Raw genomic sequence first — 19437 nt, forward strand, 5'->3', positions numbered from 1 at the left:
GCGGCTCCCGCCGCCATTACAGGAAAGCTCCGCGCCTGCGCGGAACGCCGCGCCTCCGTGCGGTGGGGGCGAGCGGCGACGGAACGGAGTTTGGGCGGGAGGTCGGTGCCTGACGCGGCGGAGAGGGTGCGAGGGGATTCAGCCCGGCCCTGGGAGCCCCCCCGGGCAGCGTCTTGCCCGGGTGCAGAGCCCGAGTTAGCAACAGCAGCAGCGCCGGCTCTCCTGGCCCTTTTCAAGCCCGATAATGAAGCGCTCAAGTGAGAGAAGCGAGAGGCGGACGTGCAGGCCCCGCATCCCGGTGACCCAGAGGCAATGCTTCATGCCGCCATCTCGCCCCGTCCCTGGGTCTGTCAAAGCATTCTCTGCCATCTAATACTTTTTCTCCACTGTCTTACCTTTAGGAGCTCCTCCACGTTATTTTCAATACAATGTATGTACCCCAGTGTTAGATTTTCAAACGGGAAAAGGAGGTAGGCCAACTCCAGCGAAGGTACAGCTGAATTGGGGATAGCATTAAATAGTAGCGCTCTTACAGTTTTATTTTTCATTAATATAGTCCCTGGCTGATAAAAGACACCATTTAAGAACACACAACACTAAAATTAAGCTAAAGACTGTTAAAATCTATATTGGTTAAAACATCCTTTAGCTCTAATTACAATATATGAAAAATGTAAAGTAAACAGAATATAGACAGAGGAATACAAATAAATTAATATCTAGAAGGGCCAAGTAAAAAACTCTTCCTAAATATTTATTTCATGACATACTTAAAATCTTAGTCTAAAAGAGAGAGAAGTAAATGTAAGTAATTGCTCCACTTCTGTCACCAACATGATCCATGTAACTCTTCTGTTCTTGCTTCTTGGTTTTATCAAAGTCATGATGCACTTGAAACTGCCAGCTTTTTTAGATGGTCCATGAATACCTGGAGACTAACATCATCTGTCAAGATTGGAGCTCCCGATTCCTGCAGACAAATAAATAAGGAGCTAATAAATCATGGGGTTAACACTGGGTACTAATGGAAAGCAAGTCCGATGTCAGCACTCTAAACTTAACTGCCTGCTAAATCAACCACCTGTTTTCCTGCAAAGGACAGATATCTAGTGGAAAGATGCTACTCTGGCAAGCAGCACTCACACTATCCTTTAGTGCTATCTGAACTACTGGAAAAAAGAGTCTATTTGCTGCCCAAAGCTCTACACAAACAAGGTAAAGGAAGAGGATATACAAGTCTATATTCTCAGATGAATTAGATCTGTATGTATCCACATGCTAATTACTTTTTCCAGAGTACTAAATACACTGTGACCTAAGAGTTTTAAATCACATTTGTAGGGAAGGGTGAAGATAATTTCCACATCAAATTAGCTGCTTCCTTCAACAGCAGCCACCACAGAAAATTCTCCTAGTCTGCCTGTGCCCCACATGTATCTGGGATTAGGAAGGGAGACCAAAGGGGCAAAGCACTGCTTGTGGAGACTACTCGTCTGTCAGCAAGCTGCTGAGGTACCGAGCTGCTGTAGCAGCACCTCCATTTGGACAGCCATTCCTCGGATCCATTGAGAAAAAGCCCCAAAATCAACTGGATTTTGAAAATTAGTTTAGTCACCTGGGCCTGAAAACAGTATTCTGATCATCTTATCTAGTGCTCCCCACTAGTACTGTATTTCATCAACAGCCATGGACTTGAATAAGGAGATTGAATAAAAATCTAACCTGCCTAAGCTTTAGAGACAAATCTAAAGATAAATCAGTTGTGTGCTTTAAAACACTCTAATTATTGCAGTCTCAGCTGGTAATGCCATTATCAGATCCTTTGGTACACAGAAATAATGTTGTCTCCTTACACTGGAAAGCACTGTAAGATTCTCCACTCCAGTCACATACATCTGCAAAAAGCTCTTAGATAAGAAACAGGACAAATGTAATCTGCTCACGACTTGTAGCCATGTGTTGAAACAGGAGAGCTACTGCACAGGCAAATATGTAAATGCACATTTTACAGCATTCCCAACCATGAGCACCTCTTCCATTGCTTACCTGTCCCCATGCATAGAGGTTATTGTGGGTCTGAGAAGGGTTCACTTTAGACAAGAGGAACCGGGCCTATCAAGACAAAACATTACAAAAATAGTTTTGTGAAATGACAGACCTGTCAGCTCCCTTAAGATTTCTTACCACCTTAGATACATGACTGGTAATGTTCCTCTGCTTTTGCAAGCAAGGTACTAATTTAACTTAAACAGGTAAAGGCCAGAAGCAGCCTTGCTTCACAGACAACTTGTCTCCAAGGGGCACAGAGTGCTCTGCTATAGCAAGTGGCACTCGCCTGGCAGGGCAGCTCTGGTTCCACGCGACACGGGCATGTCTCTTGCATGCCCCCATCTGCTCTTCAGAAAAAAGGTCAGTGGAGGACCAGCGTAACACAGTCACATCAAAAATTAATACCAAATCATTGGTTTGGACCATTGATTCCTGCCTCTCCACTGCCACAAACAAGCTAGGCACAGACAAGCACAGCATAACTGCAGTTCCAGGAAGAGCAAAAATAGGAGCTATTTTATATCCTCATTCAGCATTAGAGAACAAAGGAACAGATGCTCAATCATTTGTACCATCCTAGCAAGCTAACTGCACTCCCTGTCTTGGATAAGTTTAGATACACAGCCAAATAATTTCTTTCCCACTTTGAAGAATAGAAAGATATTTAGGCTGACTTTTTTTGGTTTCTTCCATCCTATTTCAAAAGCATATCCAGCAAATGACTGGCTTATTAAAAGACAAAGTTTTTTTCATATTTTCATGAGAAAATATGCAGACTGTGCTTTGAAGAGCTAAATTACCACTGTATTTAACTTGCAGAACTATCCTTTTAGTCAAGCAGAAAGACAGGTGTTTGCACTATTGAACAACAGAAAGAGTTCCTCAGTAAACCTCCTTACCTGACTGCCCCCATGTTCAGTGTGGATGTAACGTGGCATTGGGAATCTAGTCTGCAAGATTTCCTGAGCATCATCCAGTGGGGCTTGCAGTAGGTGCTTGAAGTTTTCATATTCAGGCATGTCTTGGTAACCAGCTTTCTGCCACTGTGCGATAGTCTGTTGACGGGACAGGGAGAAAATGAATAAATAGTAGAGATGTCTGCAAACCTCCCCTTTTTAACCTTCATGTCTTAAGGCAGCAGAACATTACATGTACTTCTGCTTACAGAGCACAAGGTAAATGCATGTTTTCACTACTCTGGCAATAACATCATTTCGTTTCTGTCCCTGAATTTAAGGACAGGCACTCCACACAAATGCTGTAGCAGTTTGTGCAGTGCAGGAGCAATTTGTTGAAAGTGATCTTCAGGCCTCTATGTTTCAGCCTGCACCAACACAGAAACACAAACCATTTATAAATCTGACATTTTAAATCTGACTTTGTCTTAAATTAAGCAGCCATTGCTTTACAGTACTTTCAATATGTAACCATACGTACCTAGCAATTGTTTTACACATACGCAGGTCACACACTTAGCTCTTCCTATGTCTAAATTTTACCCAGTGGCTGAGTGTCTTGCTCTGCAACAGTAGGTAGAAACTATTTCACAGAATCACAGAATTAAGGCAACTCTGGAAGATTTATTATCATTGACTCAAGCATTCAACTCCTGTTCATGTCAATTGAGTATCCCTACTCACTTCTCAAAGGGAACAAACCCTACATGGAGTGAAGTCAGGAGCTAATAATGGAGCTGCTGCAAACCATCATGCCAAACTTCAAGCATTCTAAGTCATTAAATATCAGTGAAGTAACTTAGTTCAAAAACAAAGAGAAGACTTAAAATGCCTCCCAAAAAGTTTTCACTAATAGAAAAGTTTGACCATAAACCAAAATGGGTGTATTTAAACTACTGCAATCTGATGCCATGTTTAGGTAGAAGAAACTGGATGAGGGCCACTCCCCAAGCAGGACTACACAGGACATGAGGGGAAAAAAAAAAGGCATCAAAGAACAGGGAATTTCCAGAGAAAGAAGTGAAAAGCCAGTTTCCTCTTCACCCCTTACCCCATAACTCCTTTAGGATGTGAGGCATTTCTATTAGTCAGCTATGGTAGCATACCGCTGCCTTACAGAACCTGACAGGTCTGAAATACAGATCTACAGGACTGCATACTGAAGAGGCACTGGAGAGCCAAGGCTTTGGATACTGGTATAAATCTGCACATTTAGAAAAGGCCAGTACCTAAGCACTTACCTCAGTCATGATGAAAGGAATACAGGAGAGCTGTCAAAAACATCCAGTATTTAAAAGCAAAAACTGGAAAAATTCATAACTGATTTCTTAAAGAGCAGCAGTATTTAAGTGTCAAAACCCAGCAACCAAATACGTCATGTGTCTGAAAAATCAAACTGCAGCTCTCTGACCTGCTTAATTTCAAGTTTCTCTGGCCTTTTCCAGGTATGGTAAGGGACCACCTTTGTTATCAAGCTAACATGACAGCTGTTGCTCAGTGCAGAACACATCCTTAGCAACTCCAGTAGGATTTGTTTGTTAACTCAGACAGTGGTGAAATCGTATTAAACTGTCAGCATGTATACGATGTCATTATGCTAGTGTGGACTTTGCAAGCAGCTTATTTTATACTAACAGTGACGCTGTCTGCATGCGTGGCGGGGGGGGGGGGGGAATGCACACAGAGAAAGAGAATGTGTTTCACTGTACCTCACCAAGGTAGATAACTATCTGGAAGAAAGTATCCATCAGTAGGATTCTGTCAGGAAGAATACTGCTGCTGTCCAAAAGCACTGGCTGGGGAAAATAAAGAAGAAAGTCAGGCACCTCTAAGCCCTCAGAGCTGTATTAACCTTCACGGTTGGCTGGACATCTTGCTCAGCCCTGCCCATATAGACACAACTCCACCAAGGGCTGTCAGCCCACGTGAACACCTTGTAGAGCACGGTCAGCCTCCTGCAGCATCACTGAATGGAGCAGTACATTATCAGCTACTGTATGAAGCGCAGGATGCAAGACAGCAATTTCTGTGGCTATCCAAGTTTAATTTGAAATGATCTTGAACAGAAGTATCTCAAGAATAAGGAATAACATGTGAACTCTGGCAAACGCTGCCAAGTTTTCACAGTGTTACTCCAGCAGCTCCTGCGTTTCTTTCCTGCCAGACACACCCCTCTCAAGGAAGCTGTCAGTATAAGGGAATCCGTGTCTCTCCATTGAATACATCACGTACTTAAAACACTGCTGCATAAACAACTGAAAACAAGCATCTGATGTGAGATTTTGATTTGGGAAGCCTGAGGCTTGCTGACTGACTTGCAGTGGAGATGGCAGCCTCTGCCACAGACACAAAAGTGATACTGACAGCCACAAGATTCACCAGATGTTGGGGGGCAGAGGCTATGGCTTGGCAGGAGGAAGGGGTTGTTTTGGGGTTTTTTTTAATCAAAGTTGTAAGCTTACTGAAAACACAATTCATATTTCACATTGCCCCATCTCACCCTTTAATAATTACCTTGATTAAGAAAATATATGGGGCCTTTTTGCTGAAATAGTGTTACTGACTGAATACTTGTTATTTTGGATTGATCCACCTCTTCCTGTTAAACAGGGACTCACCTCAGGAGGCCCATGGAAAGAATAAGCATAGAGGATTGGCTGAATCATAATGAGAGACTGGGTCAGATCTTGCCTAGCAAAGTGGTGACGGTAATAAGAAGATTCATCTGGACTGTTATTGAAGACCTGCAGGAATGGGGAGCGTCGCAGATGGAACATGAACTGCACCAGAAAGATGAGGAAGAAGAGAAATGTCAGCAAGTTGCCAAAACTTCAGCACCCAAGCCCAATCTTTCTAACAGCAAATTCTTTGGAAAAAAGTCTACCCCTTATTAACTCCCCAGAGTTCTTCCCTTATCAGTCATTTGCAGCACTGAACTAATAGGTCCAGCCCACCAAATGAGAAAAGCATCTGTTCCTCCCCTCTTGAATCTGATAAATGGTACAAAATGTTTTATCACCACTCTCGCTCACCCTTGCACACTTTTCCTCAGCTGTGGGAAAAGAAGTTCTTACCTGGGGATACAAAGAAAACGATTCTGACAATCTGAAGGAGTTGGGATCATCTTTGCTGTATTGTCCAAATTTCTGACACTGTTGGAAGAAAAATTAATGCTTTGGTTACCTCTCTCTCTTTTTCCTGTTTTTTCCTAGGTTTTTTTTTTTAGAATTAACACTTTGAGGGGGGGTTTCTTTTGGTTGTTTTTAAATAGAGCAACCATGGCATGAACATGACAATAACAAGTAATCTAGAATTTACAGGTCATTTTTCTTTACATCAGTGTTTTCTCTATCTTACTGGAATGAGAATAGTGATTCAATATATTTATCTATTTATATATATATATAAAACCTAGATTTGAAATTATCTAAGAATGAAAGAAGTAGTTCTTCTAGTACTACCCAATTTTTTCCATTAAATTAGGGGAAAAAAATTTCCATTAAATCAGGCTGAAAAAGCTAGTTTTGTTCAGCTGTGAAGAGTGGGATCAGGGAGTCATATTGCTGGAAATGCAATGCTGGAAATGCTGGAGAAATGGAAATTCTGAGGCGGTGGGGGAGGGAGGGAGGGGAAGAAAAAAAAAAAAAAAATCACAGTGACTGTGATCAAACATTGGAACAGCTTGTCAAGGGAAGCAAAATAAATTCCATCTTTGGAGACCTTCAAAACTCAACAAGACCTGGATCAACCTACTCTAACTTCAAAGCTGGTCCTACTTTGAGCAGGGGGGTTGAACCAGAGAGCCCCAGAGGTGCCTTCCCACCCGCATTATTCTGTGTTTCACTATGACTTCTTTAATCTCAGGTTTAACCCTTTCAGCATGATGGGATGTTTACCTACCCCATCACAGATTCACTGACCACACTGGCTTCTGAGCTATCGCATACTACAGCTATGTGACCATGATCAGAGCACAAATGAAGCAAGTCAATCTGGAAAAAGAATACTGTTTTCATTTCCAGAGACCACTTTTACTAAAATCAAGAATGCACCCAACTGCAGTCTGTCAGACTTACCAGTCTGATCAGCTGTCTGTCCAGCCACCGCAGAACATCAGGTCCCTCCTCAGATTCAGCTCTGTACACTCCCAGTCGTGCCATCAGCACAGCAGCTGCTTCCTGGTCAAACGCAGCTTCTATGTGCTGGAGCTGACTCTGTGCATCTGCCCAACTATGGGGTTAGTAAAGGATTAGTGCCACGTGCGTACAAAAAGGTAGAAAAATTCCAGCACAGACTGTAGCTTAAGTTTCTGCCATTCTGCCAAAGAACTGGCATGAGATACTCACTTTCTGGCTATGGTGGTGACACGAATACGTTTCTGCGTGCTGGAGTGTTGATACTGAGTGACAAACTGCACTGCCCCTCTGCCTCCCTGAGGTATTGGTGCGTTGTGCTGCAAATGAAACAAGGTAAGCCTTCAAAACCAGTCTGGCTTTTCTGTAAGTCTGTAACACTACAGAGAACTCCAGGCATTATCTAAGCAATCACAGAATAAGTACAAGCTAGAGAGGGACCAGAGAAGAGACCCACATCTGTTAGTGTTGTGTTTTCCAGCAGCCCTCAGAGTCAAGTGGTGCTGGGCCCATTTAATACTGGGCGTGACACTTCCTCAACTTGTCCCTTAAAGCATGGCAGCAACTTACCATCTCTATAGCAATGAACATAAGAATGGCTGTACAAGGTCTGAGCAAAGGTCCTGCAAGTCCACCATCCTATTCACGACAGTAACAAGCCCACACATCAAACACAGACACACACACGTGGAACTGCATTCCTTTGGGGTAGCCTTCCTAACTTCTAGCTGCCACATGCTCAGAAACTTCCCCAGCCAAAAGTTCCTTCTGAACCATCAAGTTATTACAAGTTGGAGGACCAATTCTCAAAGACTTTGAAGGTATTTATACTTTTATTCTCCACAGCACCTACTGGCAAAAAACCAATTTCTTCCTTGTTAAATAAATACTATAGGAAGAAGACAAGGAGAGAATGCAGGTTTTGTACAGAAAAAAAATATTAGGCAATTTATGCATATGAGAACAACCTCTGAGACTATTTCTTTGGCACAAAACACTTGGTTGCTTTGCAACCATCCATCTGCAACACAGAGGATGTCATTGCTTTTTCTGTTAGAAACAAATAGTTTGGTCTCTAAAAAAGATGACATTAAAAAAAAAGAAAGCCAGGACTGACCTGATTTACCACTTCAAAGTAAATGGCCAGAGTTGTGCTGGGATCCAGACTACAAATTTTCCATTGTGATGTTCCTCCAATTCCAAGCTCCTGCACAGAATCAAAAAGAAAGCAGCATTTTTGTCTCTAGCAGCAGGTAAGGCAAGCTTATGTTAAATTCTGATCAGAGGTACAAGTTACAACAGGCCTTCTAGATTTCTTATCTTTTGGGTGCGAAGGAAGTTACTGACAGCCATGCAGTTAAAAGAAAGCCTGATGGTGCAAAAATTTAGTCTAGGAAAGACAGTGTTTTCATAGGGATGTTTCCAAATTGTTCTTCTCCTTGAAAACTGACATCTAGTTCAGCTGTAGGTCTAGACAGAAACTTTGCATTGTTTATTTACTTCGTTATTAAAGATTTTTCCATGTCAGAAACTTACGTTTTCAGAGACACATGGCCCTTTAGCATTCAGGGATATACATGGTCCAATAGCTCCTGCAATTTTCAGCTCCCTAGAGGTCTAGAATAAGGTAAAAAAAGTTTGTTTGATTGTTTGTTTTAAATCAAGTCAGTCAAATAGAATACACACAGACTAAGTTGTTCAACTTTGATCAGATGATGCATACATCTGGCTGTCAGGGAAGGTGTCTCTGAGTACTCTTCCAGATCACCTACTGCTACAGTTAGTGAATGTAAGAGAATCTACAGAGTCGTATTTTAATAATGAAGACATTTTTATAGTGACCACGAGAAACTATGAAAATTTTCCATGCTGAGTGAAGAGAGGCTGAGCTCAGCTTCTTTTAAACAAAACAAACAAACAACAACAAAAAAAAAGCAACACAAACTTATTAAGCTTCCAAACAAAAATTCCTCCACTCACTCCCGTATGGTGCTTCTCCCAAAATAGGCACTATGGCTGACCTCAAACATATAGAATTTTCTACATCAGGATACTTAAATTGACTTTTTAATGAAAAGCACTTGTATTTCCCAGTTACTGTCATCCAGTGAAACTACTCTCACCTTCACATCCAAATTTGCACCAAAAGCCATCCGAAATTCCCCGTTGAACCCTTTGTTAAATACCCGCTGGAAGGTCTGCTTGAAGAGAGAAGTGTTGAAGGAGTCTCCCATCACCATGTGTCCTCTGGGAAAATAAAAAACAACACACAAGGGAACTGAAGCAACTGGGAACTAGAAAGAAAGCAAAAAGGATACATGCCTCCATGCATGCAAACACATGCAGAAACTGTTTTAAAGCATGCCTTTGCATAGGTAAAATTCACATCAGGGAATGCAGATTCATGGATGCCTCCTCCAAAGCCGGACAAGAAAATGCTCCATCTTTGTGGGCTTGTTTTCTCAACTATATTTCTTGCCATCGCTTTAGCTGCCTTAAAAATGCTCATGTTCCACCAGTTAGGAATATCTCATCTCAGGAAAGAGTGTTGCTCAGCCTGCTTTCCCTGAGCAGGACTGGAACCACCCACACTACAGACAGGATGGCTGCACCACTGCAGCACAAGGAGAGGTGCACGGGTCTGTGCAGTGCCCTCCCCAAGTACCTTGGTAAACCCAGGCCTGATCAGAAGGAGCTTAGTAATGCAACCAAAGAGTCAAACAATCTCTGTTCTGCTTACTAAGCATTATGTGATTATTTACAAATACCTCACATTTGCTCAAACCATCCTCTGACTCCCTAGACATAGCAGATTTTAAATGGCCAGTAAGACCTGCTGAGTCCCCAAAAGGCCCAGTTTAGCAGATAGCCTTCCTCACAGAGACCACAATGTTTTCAGCAATATGGAACACAGACATTTATCCCTTAGAGATGTCACTTAAAACTAGATCCAGGGAAGCCAAGAATCCCTGGAGAAAGCACAAGTGAGCTATTAAGCGGAGAAAATATGGCCCACACGAGGAAAGCTTCTACCCACCATGCCTGACAGTCTGCTTTTCTGATGGCACTTTAGTCATGCACACACCACAAAGCACAGCATCTCTATTCCATAAATTCTGGAAAGGATACTTGCTATCTCCCAAGGAGGCAGAAGGCATTTGCAAAAGACATGTCGCACCATGCTTTAGAATACCTTTCTCAAAGCAGGACATCAAGTTTTCTATCAGCAGTGCTAATTCACATGCTGTTTTGAGACTTCAGAAATGTGGTCTGGGATCAGGTGAGGTTTGCCATATAATTCCTGGCAAATTCAAACCATAGTTTAGAATAGAATGATATAAATCCCATCCTTTTGCCCTGGCAGCAAACTTAACTGCTTTCTGAACCGTTCTCCCCCTCCAAAGAAAAAAAATAAATACAGCTGCCAACTTTGTGGCACAACTCCTGCTATGAACGTACCCGGTGAGGTTTGCACAACACTTCATCTCTAGCAGTCCAGTCTGATCAAGGGCGCAGGCATAGATGTCGATGCAATGCCCGTTGGCTGCAGTGCGATTAGCCAGAGTCTCATAGTGCTGGGGAAAACAGACGTGGTGTTTAGGATGCTGCAATGGGCAATTTTTCTACTGCTCTCCAGCTGAGGCCAACACAGGGTATAAAAGAAGCAATTACAAGTGCTGTGGTAACTAAACAGCTGTTTGCTCTTACAGCTCTGCTGGAGCACACTTCTCCCTCCCAGGATGTTTGCACTTGGATGAGCTTGAGTTGCACGTCACAAATACAGAAAGTGAATGAATTGCATGGCATCTTTGCCTGTGATAACTCAGCGGAAACCCAAAGGTTTCCAGGTGATAGTTAAGACAACACGTGTCATACTGCTTTCCTTAAGCTGACAGGCACACTTTCTATCTGACATTTTTACTATTTTAACTGTTGTTTCACACATCAAGAAGACAAAGGAGACTTTTTGGAAGTGACCAATCTTGGAAGATGGTTTTGTCCTCCCCAGAAAAAGATACAATGATGCTGATGAACAAACTCCACCCACTACCAGCCAAGAAACAACACTGAAATACTACTTTCTGAAGCACTGAGAAGGCACCAGACCATGCTGGACAAGTATCTAGGAGGAAGTCTTTTTTACCCTTCCCTTGACCATTCTCACAATTTAACGTACACAAAAGGTTCAGGCACTTTGAGGACAACTATGCAAATATCTGGACATACTGTTCCCACATCAAGAGAATGGAATACGTTTGTTCCCTGGAGAAGGACACTGGGCAGCTGTCAACACAGCAGCATGTGTAGGTTTGTGTTATATCCTTTCCCCCCATTTAGTGTTCTGCCACAATATTCAGTTTTTGTTTTTAAACACACCCAGCAGGCACTAGCACCTACTTTGGTGGCCTTCTTCATGAACCTTGCGTTATCCTTCTCTATGTCATGCCAAGAACGGATGGGTGTTTTCAGTTCATCTCCTACCACCATGCCTGGTCCTTGTGTTGGTGGCCCACCTGTAAACAGCATTATTCTGGCGCCTGTGTTTGGAAATGTGCCCTGAAATAAAAATACAGACTTGTATCAGAGAACAGGGGGGAGGAAAAAAAGAAGGGAGAGGGACTGATTAAATGGCAACAAATGCTTTCCTTAAAGAAGTGCCTGCATGTTTCTGCAATGTCATTAGGGACTGTCTCTGCTAGAGGCCACCTGATAAACAATGATGCATTCCCTGACAGTCACAGCACTCTAAAGTTTAGACTCAAGCTACACCAAGCTTTGTGTCTTCCTAAGAGGAAGCAAGCAGTTTCTGTTCCTTTTGCTTACATCTTAGATGACCCTCAGATAAACCCAGTGCATCACCTCCACAGGGCAATACACAGAAGAATCAGAGACTTTGAACACCTGCACATTTTACTATTTAGACGTAAACTCCTGCTCGCTCTACACCAACTCGTGCTAATACATGTCATATGTCAGCAGAGACAAATTGCAGCTCTGCAGCCCAGTGTAACTGGGCTACAGACCAAGGTGGACTGACACCTCTGCGTGTGTCAGCAAAGACTGCCAGGTGCTTTACTTTGGCCAGCTAATCTCAAACAACAGCACTAAGAGTACCTCCAATAAGCCAACAGCAATTGAAAGAGCTACTCCAGTGGAACGTAAAGGCCTCTTTCCCTGGGTCACTGGCCACGGGTCCCTTTGCAGTTCTCCAAGCAGATCTGTTAAATTCATGTCAATCTTATGTACTGGCTGAAGAAACCTGCAAAAATTCAAATAAAATGTTTTCCTGCTTGCAAGTTTAGGAAGAAAGAACATCCCTCTTTGTTCCTGGCACACATAAATTGCACTGAGATAGTTATTAGAAGCAAAAAGTCACGTGGCACATTCCCTTCTTACATCCAAACTTTCTAAAATAACAGGCCTGTGCAAAATAAAAAAACTGATAAAAGCAAGATATCAGGAACTGCCAAGAAGTCTAAGTCACATAAAGCATAGGAAAGAACTTCAATGGTGATTTAGTCTCCCAAAACACACAAGGGCTGCCACTGAAAAAGAGGAGTTGAGAATGAGAAAACTGTATTCAACAGAGTCAAATACAGTTTTACTGTTCAAGGGTCACTGCTTGCCTGTCAATCATTTTTTGGACTTGCTGGGTCAAGGGGGTAGGGAGTGGTTTGTAGAACTGTTATGCACAGACCAGGCCCCCCATTGGGTAGTCAATCAAAAAGACAGGCCCTTGCTCCAAACAACTCCTGAACAATATGCTTTCCAAAGACAGCTACTCTAAGTTTTTCAACTAGAGATCCAGCCTGAATGGTAATCATGTGCTTGCAACTGCAAAACCAAGATACTATAGAAGTCTAATACATCACCTTCAGCTCTAGTAAATCCCATCCATACGTATCACCTAATGTGACAAGACAATACCATCTAAATCTTCTTACCAAGACTCCTCTTGGGAAACCCAGGTTTAGAAGCATAACCCCAAAGGGGCATAAAACATCTGCCTTGCTGTGGTGGTGCAGCTTACCTGCTTGAAATAACAGGTTGCTCTGAAGTTTGAAGAGGTCTTCCCTGTTGAGTGGGGACAGCTGGCCTTGAAAGCCCAAGCATATCCTAGAGAACAGTGAAGAGGAAGCAGAGGAGAAGTACTATTCAAACACTAAACATATTTGCTGTCAAGCAATACACCCTGAGGCCTGCAACACTGTAGCATTAAATACATTAAAATCTGTGAAATTATTAACCTTTGCATTCCCATTAGGAATGGATTGATGGGTCCATTATACGAGATACATAAATTCTACCTTGGACAAGCTTCCAAGGAATTTACAAAGGCAAAAAGACAAGACAGATATTGGGAGGGAAACAGGCTCAGTCAAGAGCATTGAACCCTGCTTCCTCCCCAAGAGCCCAGCACTTGAAAGACCAGCAGTAGTGTCAACAGAACTAACAGGAACAAGTCACTGGCCTAAGAGATGGCAGAACATACCTGTATTTGCTTAGCTGTCAAGTCTTTTGTGCCCCTAAACACGTAGCTCTTGGAAATCCCTTCACAGCTCAGCTCATGAACCTGGACCATTCTGCCGAAAGTGATAAGCCCGACCAGAGCGTCGGCAGGCAGCAGACTTAGGGACATCTGAAGGGACTCCTTCAGTGCCTGCAAGTCCTCCTCTTCCAAGCATGTGTCAACAACATACAGAAAGATCAATGGAGTCTGTGGACCTCTCTAGTGTGGAAAGAGATGGATTTAATAGGTGCATGCATATGCAGGTGACACTTCAGAATACTTCAGTCAAGGAATAAAATAAGCCCCATATTAAGCACCTTGCAGAAATGTTATTTAATTGCATTACCTTTAGTAAATCTAATATATACATAATCTGTCACAAACAAGACAATTCTGGTGGCTTCAAACTTGCATATGATTCATTTACCTGCACTATATATTCAACTGTTGAAAACTGAGGCATAAGCTCTGCTGGTTGATTGACTTCAGATATGCCTGCATATGCTGGAGGGAACTGAAAAAGAGAACAAAAAATTAGGACAAGGAAGTTGCAGGACAGAAATGTAGGGCCCTCCTCTGCAGTACAGAGGGTGCCCTGCTCATGATGGGGTTATTCAACTCTTTATTTACTGCACCAACCTGATTAATTCATGACAAAAGACCCACACTGCTGTTTTCCTAAGCACAGACAAGAAGTGGCCAGCAGTACGGACAGCTGCTCAGTCCAGCACAAATAATAGGACTAAAACAGTGACTATGCATTAGCTGAAATTCACTTAGCCACGCAACAGCTTCTGATGGCAAAAGTCTACTCAAATCTAATGAATTTAATACTTGGCAAGAACAATAAATGTCAAGTGCAAAAACCACACTGGAAACACATGGGTCAAAACAGCATTTTTATCTCCTTCTTATTCCCTGCATGCTGATAAAATCACTGGCAAAACTGAAGTGAAAATAGACAGTATGTCAGTTAAAACAGACCCACTAACAAGTACTCTGCCTGGGTTCAGCAAGAGTAAAAAGGCCAAGAGAAGGGATCTAGAAAAGTGGAATTTATGCTTAACATCCTTCGCCAGGGGATGCCATCAATAAAATGTTCACTGAAAAGATGGAAGGGCTGATCTTTTTCCAACTTACCTGATTTCTCTGAAAACAGAAGTTACAAGCCCAGAGCTTGGCCCGATAGTCAACTTGGCTGCAAGGGAAAGATGAGACGTTAGTATAGCTATAGGAACAACTTTACAGCGCAGCTTCACAATTATCTATGCTGGTTCACAGCACTGAGGAAGACACAGAGTAGTAGACACTCCAACTTGAATGACAAGAGTTGTAGGGATTCAGACTCTTGTTCTATGGCCAGAAAATCCATTAGCTCTTCCAGCCCTGCCACTTCCAGGCTTGTCAGTGTGATGCACCACTGACAGCTCTCCAGAGCTTAGCCTTCAGCAGACAAAGACTTGGGTCTAATCACTCTTTCACCACACTTGGGCTTATCTCAGGCATCTTATTGTTTGCAGAGCTATAGCACACAAGTACTCCAGTCACACAGCAGCAGGAGCCATTCGCCCAGATCCTGTGCAAACACTGAACAAACAGGCTGTTCCCTGCCCCAAAGAGTTTATTCTCCTCAGCCCCTTATGATGTCCTGTAACTGCTGGTGCGGTAAAGCCTGGCCATATCTTATTTCATAGGGTTGATCTTCTCTTACTTCTTCTTACTAGCGTTCCCTGCTTTTTCTCAGCCCAATGCTATGCTCTGAGTATGTATGATCATGATTTTGGGACTCAATCATAGAATGGTTTGGGATGGAAGGGACCTTAAAGATCATCTAGTTCCAACCCACCTGCATGGGCAGGTACACCTTCCACTAGAGCAGGTTGCTAGATCTGAGACTGAGATTATTCCTCTTAAATTCTCAGCAAAGCTTCAAAGAAATCCTTGATGCTTATGTTGGAACTGACCTACAAACAGCAGGACGTATAGAAAGCAGGAAACCAAGTGAACATTACAGCCCAGAGGACAGTAGCAGTATAATCAGCATCTTTGTTTATCTTCAGTTTCATCATTCACCACAAAATTCTCTGGGATGGTAAGAGGACTGGCCATTTCCATATCATCTCTACCTTAATAGCCTCCCCAAAGGCACTTCTCTCTCCTCTGGTTCTGGCAGCTCTAGTAACGGGCTGGCATTCAAGGATCTCATTAGGCACACATGGACTTTAACAAACCAGTACATCTAAATGAAAGAGGCTGTCAGGCACTGGGCAAAGAAAAAGCGGAATAAGGAAACAGTGAAGTGCATATAAAAAAATCAGTATTATCCAGCCTCTCTTAACATCCCCAACCATGAAATTCATACCAGAGTGGGTTGAGCACTGCTTTGCAAGTCGGCCTGCTGCAAAGCACCGGTTCATACTGCACAGGCGGCAGGTCAAGACGCTCCTTCAGTGGGGTCAGAAGACAGGCCAGGGGGACAACCATCCTTGTGGCCTCCAGCCTGCTGGAGGGCCACACGTTCCAGCTGAAACGCACTCCATCACGCTCCTCATTTTGCTGGATGAACTCCAGGTACGTCGCCATGGAACTGCAGAAGCTCTGAAAGGATGTAAGCAACACACGTTCAGGCAGTGGTCACCTGTTTGCACAACAGTCCTGCAAAGGAGATCAGTAGATCAACTACATGTAGGCACAAGACATTGCAAGACAAAGCCAATATGTTACAATGAGCTAATCCCATTATCAAATGAACCATGTGACTACATTAATCTCTTCTGTGCAGTGCTCTCATCAACATTGCAGACAATTAAAACACCACCAAATCCAACAAAGAAATCTGACACTCAAAACCCGAATGCAAGGGATTTTTTCTAGTGATCCACATTTAACATCCCAATACCAGCTCAGCCTCATGCTGACCTCAAGGCAATCCTGTCTGACTCAGTAAAGGAAAACAGGTCAGATTTGCAACACATCCTGAAGCCTACATCTAAAACCTTTGGGGTAGAAAAGGAGGCCAAGTTTGAGACCAAAACACTCACCACAAATATCACCTGGTTGCCAGCCTGACCTGCTTACAGATGGAAAGGAGCACATGACAAAAAGGTCAAAAAAGGCCTTTGGTGATTTTAGACACCCTCTGTGCATGGCACAATGTCCCATTCCCTGTAAGGGAGGAATTGAGAGTCCAGCAGACTTCAGAAAATACATGCTATTCAAGAAAGGATATCCCCAACACATCAGAGAAGTCACTCTCTGTATTGCCTTACTAAACTCGGAAGAGTAAGACATGAACAAGAGCTCCCAGGCCAGCTTTGCTGTCTCTGAGAAAGGGAAAGACAAGCCTGCCAGAAAACTCACTGAATCCAGCCCACAGACATCACACAGCACTGACAGCAATTCACAGAGCCAAGAGCAGCAGCACCACGACCTGCTCTGGTTGAGGAAACTCAGAGGTTCACCTGTGGCTGCAGTGCTTCCAGGATTACCTTATTCCTGGTGCTCACTGGTGGGAGATTCAGGGAGGCCACAGGCATGAGAAATCAGAAGCGTCACCTCTCCCTGAGGAGAAGTTTTGATGTAATGTTTTCCTACAGACCTCCAAACTCATTGACATTTTCTTTGTCCTCTCTATTAAGGATGTAAATCAAACTCACAGGGAATTGCTCTGTATTTCCACCCCCACCTCTGGATGGGCAGAGTTCAGCAACACATCCCCACGACAAATGTGTCTCTGGAGGTAAAAGTCAGACCTGAGCCTCCCTGTAAAAGATCCCACACATCAGAACAGCAAGACAAACACCTGATATCTCAGGTATGCAGCGCAACCACAGGTAAATTTACTCCATGTTCCTCCAACTGCAGCCTAGCACCACTCCCCTGCCGTAGGCTGAATCCTGATTGCCCGGCTGGGTTTGGCATGGGCCGTGGTCCTGCTCTGGGGTCACGACAGCAGGAGGGGAGGCACCCCCACCCCAGTGAGAGCTGTATAGGGCCGGTTTAGGGCCAGATGCCTGCCCGATCTGTCAGCCTCCCACCTGTGCAGGGCTCTCCAGCCCCAGTTCTGAAGCAACCCCCAGGGCCCATCCCAGCAGTGGGGATGTCCCAAATCCCCTGTTCAGGAGAAGAGCTGTGATAGTATTCCAGGCTCCACATGAGATCTGCTACAGGGCACACTGCTGACACCCACTCCTTCCAGTAAATGCTTCCTATCAATGCTACAGGGAACGCCAAAGATCACCCAGCTGCTGCGCCTGGCCCAGCTATAGGGGACACTACAGATCCCCAGCCCTTCACCAGGAAGCGTGCAGAGGACACCACAGATCCCGAGTGCAGCCATAGGGGCCACCTCTGACCCCCCACTCCGCTGATCCCCAGCGCTGCCGTAGGGTAAAGCTACTGCTACAGAGACCATTGCTGACCCTCAGCAGAGCCCCAGGGGGCATTGCCAGGCCCCAGCACAACCCCGGGGGACACTGCCTGCCGATCCCCGGCCCGGGCAAAGCTACAGGGGATGCTGCTGAACCCCCGCGCTGCTCTACGGGACACTGCTGATCCCCAGGCAAGCACTGCTAGGGGGAACACCACTAACCCTCCCCAGCACCCCTTTAGGGGACACCACTGACCCCCCCAGACACTCCTGTAGGAGACACCACTGATCCCTCCCCAGCCTTCGCTATAGGGAACGCCACTAGCTCCCCCAGTCTCTCCTCATGGGAGACGTCACTCCCCCTCAGGCTCCCCTCCCGGGGGACACCACCACCCGCAGTTCCCAAAACAGCCACAGAGGACGGGGACCCCCGGGACCGCTCCCGCAGCTCCCACCTGCCCGCGCCGCGCCGCTCCCTGCCGCCGCTCTCTCCCGGCAGGCCCCGCGCGCCCCGGCAAGGCCAGCTCAGCGGTACAGGGTGCCCACAGCCAAGATGGCGGCACCAGCACGCCCCCTCCCCGGCGAGGCTTCTCCGACATCTTGGCTAAGGGCACCCTACGCGCCGTTCTGAAGGAGAGGAAGCGGCGTGACCCTACCAAACATGGCGAAGCGGCGGCGTCAGGGAGGCCATCTTGACTAAGGGTGCCAGGTGCAGAGTTGGACTGGAGACAAACCGGGTGCCCCTACAAAATATGGAGGGGAAGGCGTCGCCTTCCCGCACCGGCACAGCCGGCGAGCTGCGAGGTGGGAGACAACACTTCTCCCTGGGGTCACGGCAGCTTTGGAGGGTGCTGTCGGGTTCAGCAGGACGAGCTGTCTTTGTAAGTGAAAAAACTCCCGGAAAAAGGCTATTAATAACAATTTACTGAAAATATAGACACTTAAAAAAAAAAAACCAAAAAAACAAAAAAAAAAACACGACAACTTCAAGCCCCCAGCAGCCTCATCTTTGCCTCAGTTTGCGGCCCCCCTCATCAGGCCGGGGTGAGCTTCCCCCAGCACATTAGCTCTGGGAAGCGTGCCATGCCAAGGCGTGAGGCTGCCCAGGCCAGCAGTGAGGCAGGGCCAGCCAACTGGGGTGGCTGAGCTGGGAGCAGGCATGACTGGAAACTGAAAAGGACCCACACAACTTTTGCCTGGTTTGGTCTGCCCTGAGGACACGTACCCTCTGACAGCACATCGCTCACCATTCACATACCTGGTTGCTGGTGTTTGCTTTCAAATATGCCCGACCCAGGTAAATGTGATTTTCCTCCCTCGCTGTTCCCAGAAAAGAAGCAGGAGCCAGCTTTACCTTTACAGCTGGCTTGAGACCACAGTGGCTCATCATTCTGTGAGAAAACCTGTACCCCAGTCACC

General features: G+C 44.8%; 1 protein-coding gene across 3 annotated transcripts; it reads right to left on the reverse strand.

Moving 5' to 3' along the window:
• Positions 1-629: 629 nt before the first annotated feature.
• SEC23B (SEC23 homolog B, COPII coat complex component) lies at positions 630-18572 on the reverse strand. 3 transcript variants are annotated; one of them, XM_074897439.1, is made up of 20 exons: positions 18474-18572; positions 16012-16247; positions 14790-14847; positions 14077-14163; positions 13632-13868; positions 13170-13255; positions 12254-12398; positions 11537-11695; positions 10598-10713; positions 9262-9385; positions 8675-8755; positions 8256-8345; positions 7352-7458; positions 7082-7235; positions 6080-6157; positions 5624-5785; positions 4715-4801; positions 2949-3104; positions 2047-2112; positions 630-970 (listed from the first exon to the last, which is right to left on the reverse strand). In XM_074897439.1, exons 2-20 carry the CDS (start codon positions 16230-16232, stop codon positions 881-883), a joined length of 2304 nt encoding a protein of 767 aa, XP_074753540.1. In that variant the 5' UTR covers positions 16233-16247; positions 18474-18572; the 3' UTR covers positions 630-880. The 3 variants fall into 3 exon arrangements, with proteins under 3 accessions (XP_074753540.1, XP_074753539.1, XP_074753541.1); XM_074897438.1 differs by having other exon boundaries at positions 16012-16304; positions 18474-18514; XM_074897440.1 differs by lacking the exon at positions 18474-18572 and adding an exon at positions 17306-17412.
• Positions 18573-19437: the final 865 nt, after the last annotated feature.

The sequence above is a fragment of the Athene noctua genome, chromosome 1, assembly GCF_965140245.1.
Source record: "Athene noctua chromosome 1, bAthNoc1.hap1.1, whole genome shotgun sequence".
NCBI lineage: Eukaryota > Metazoa > Chordata > Aves > Strigiformes > Strigidae > Athene > Athene noctua.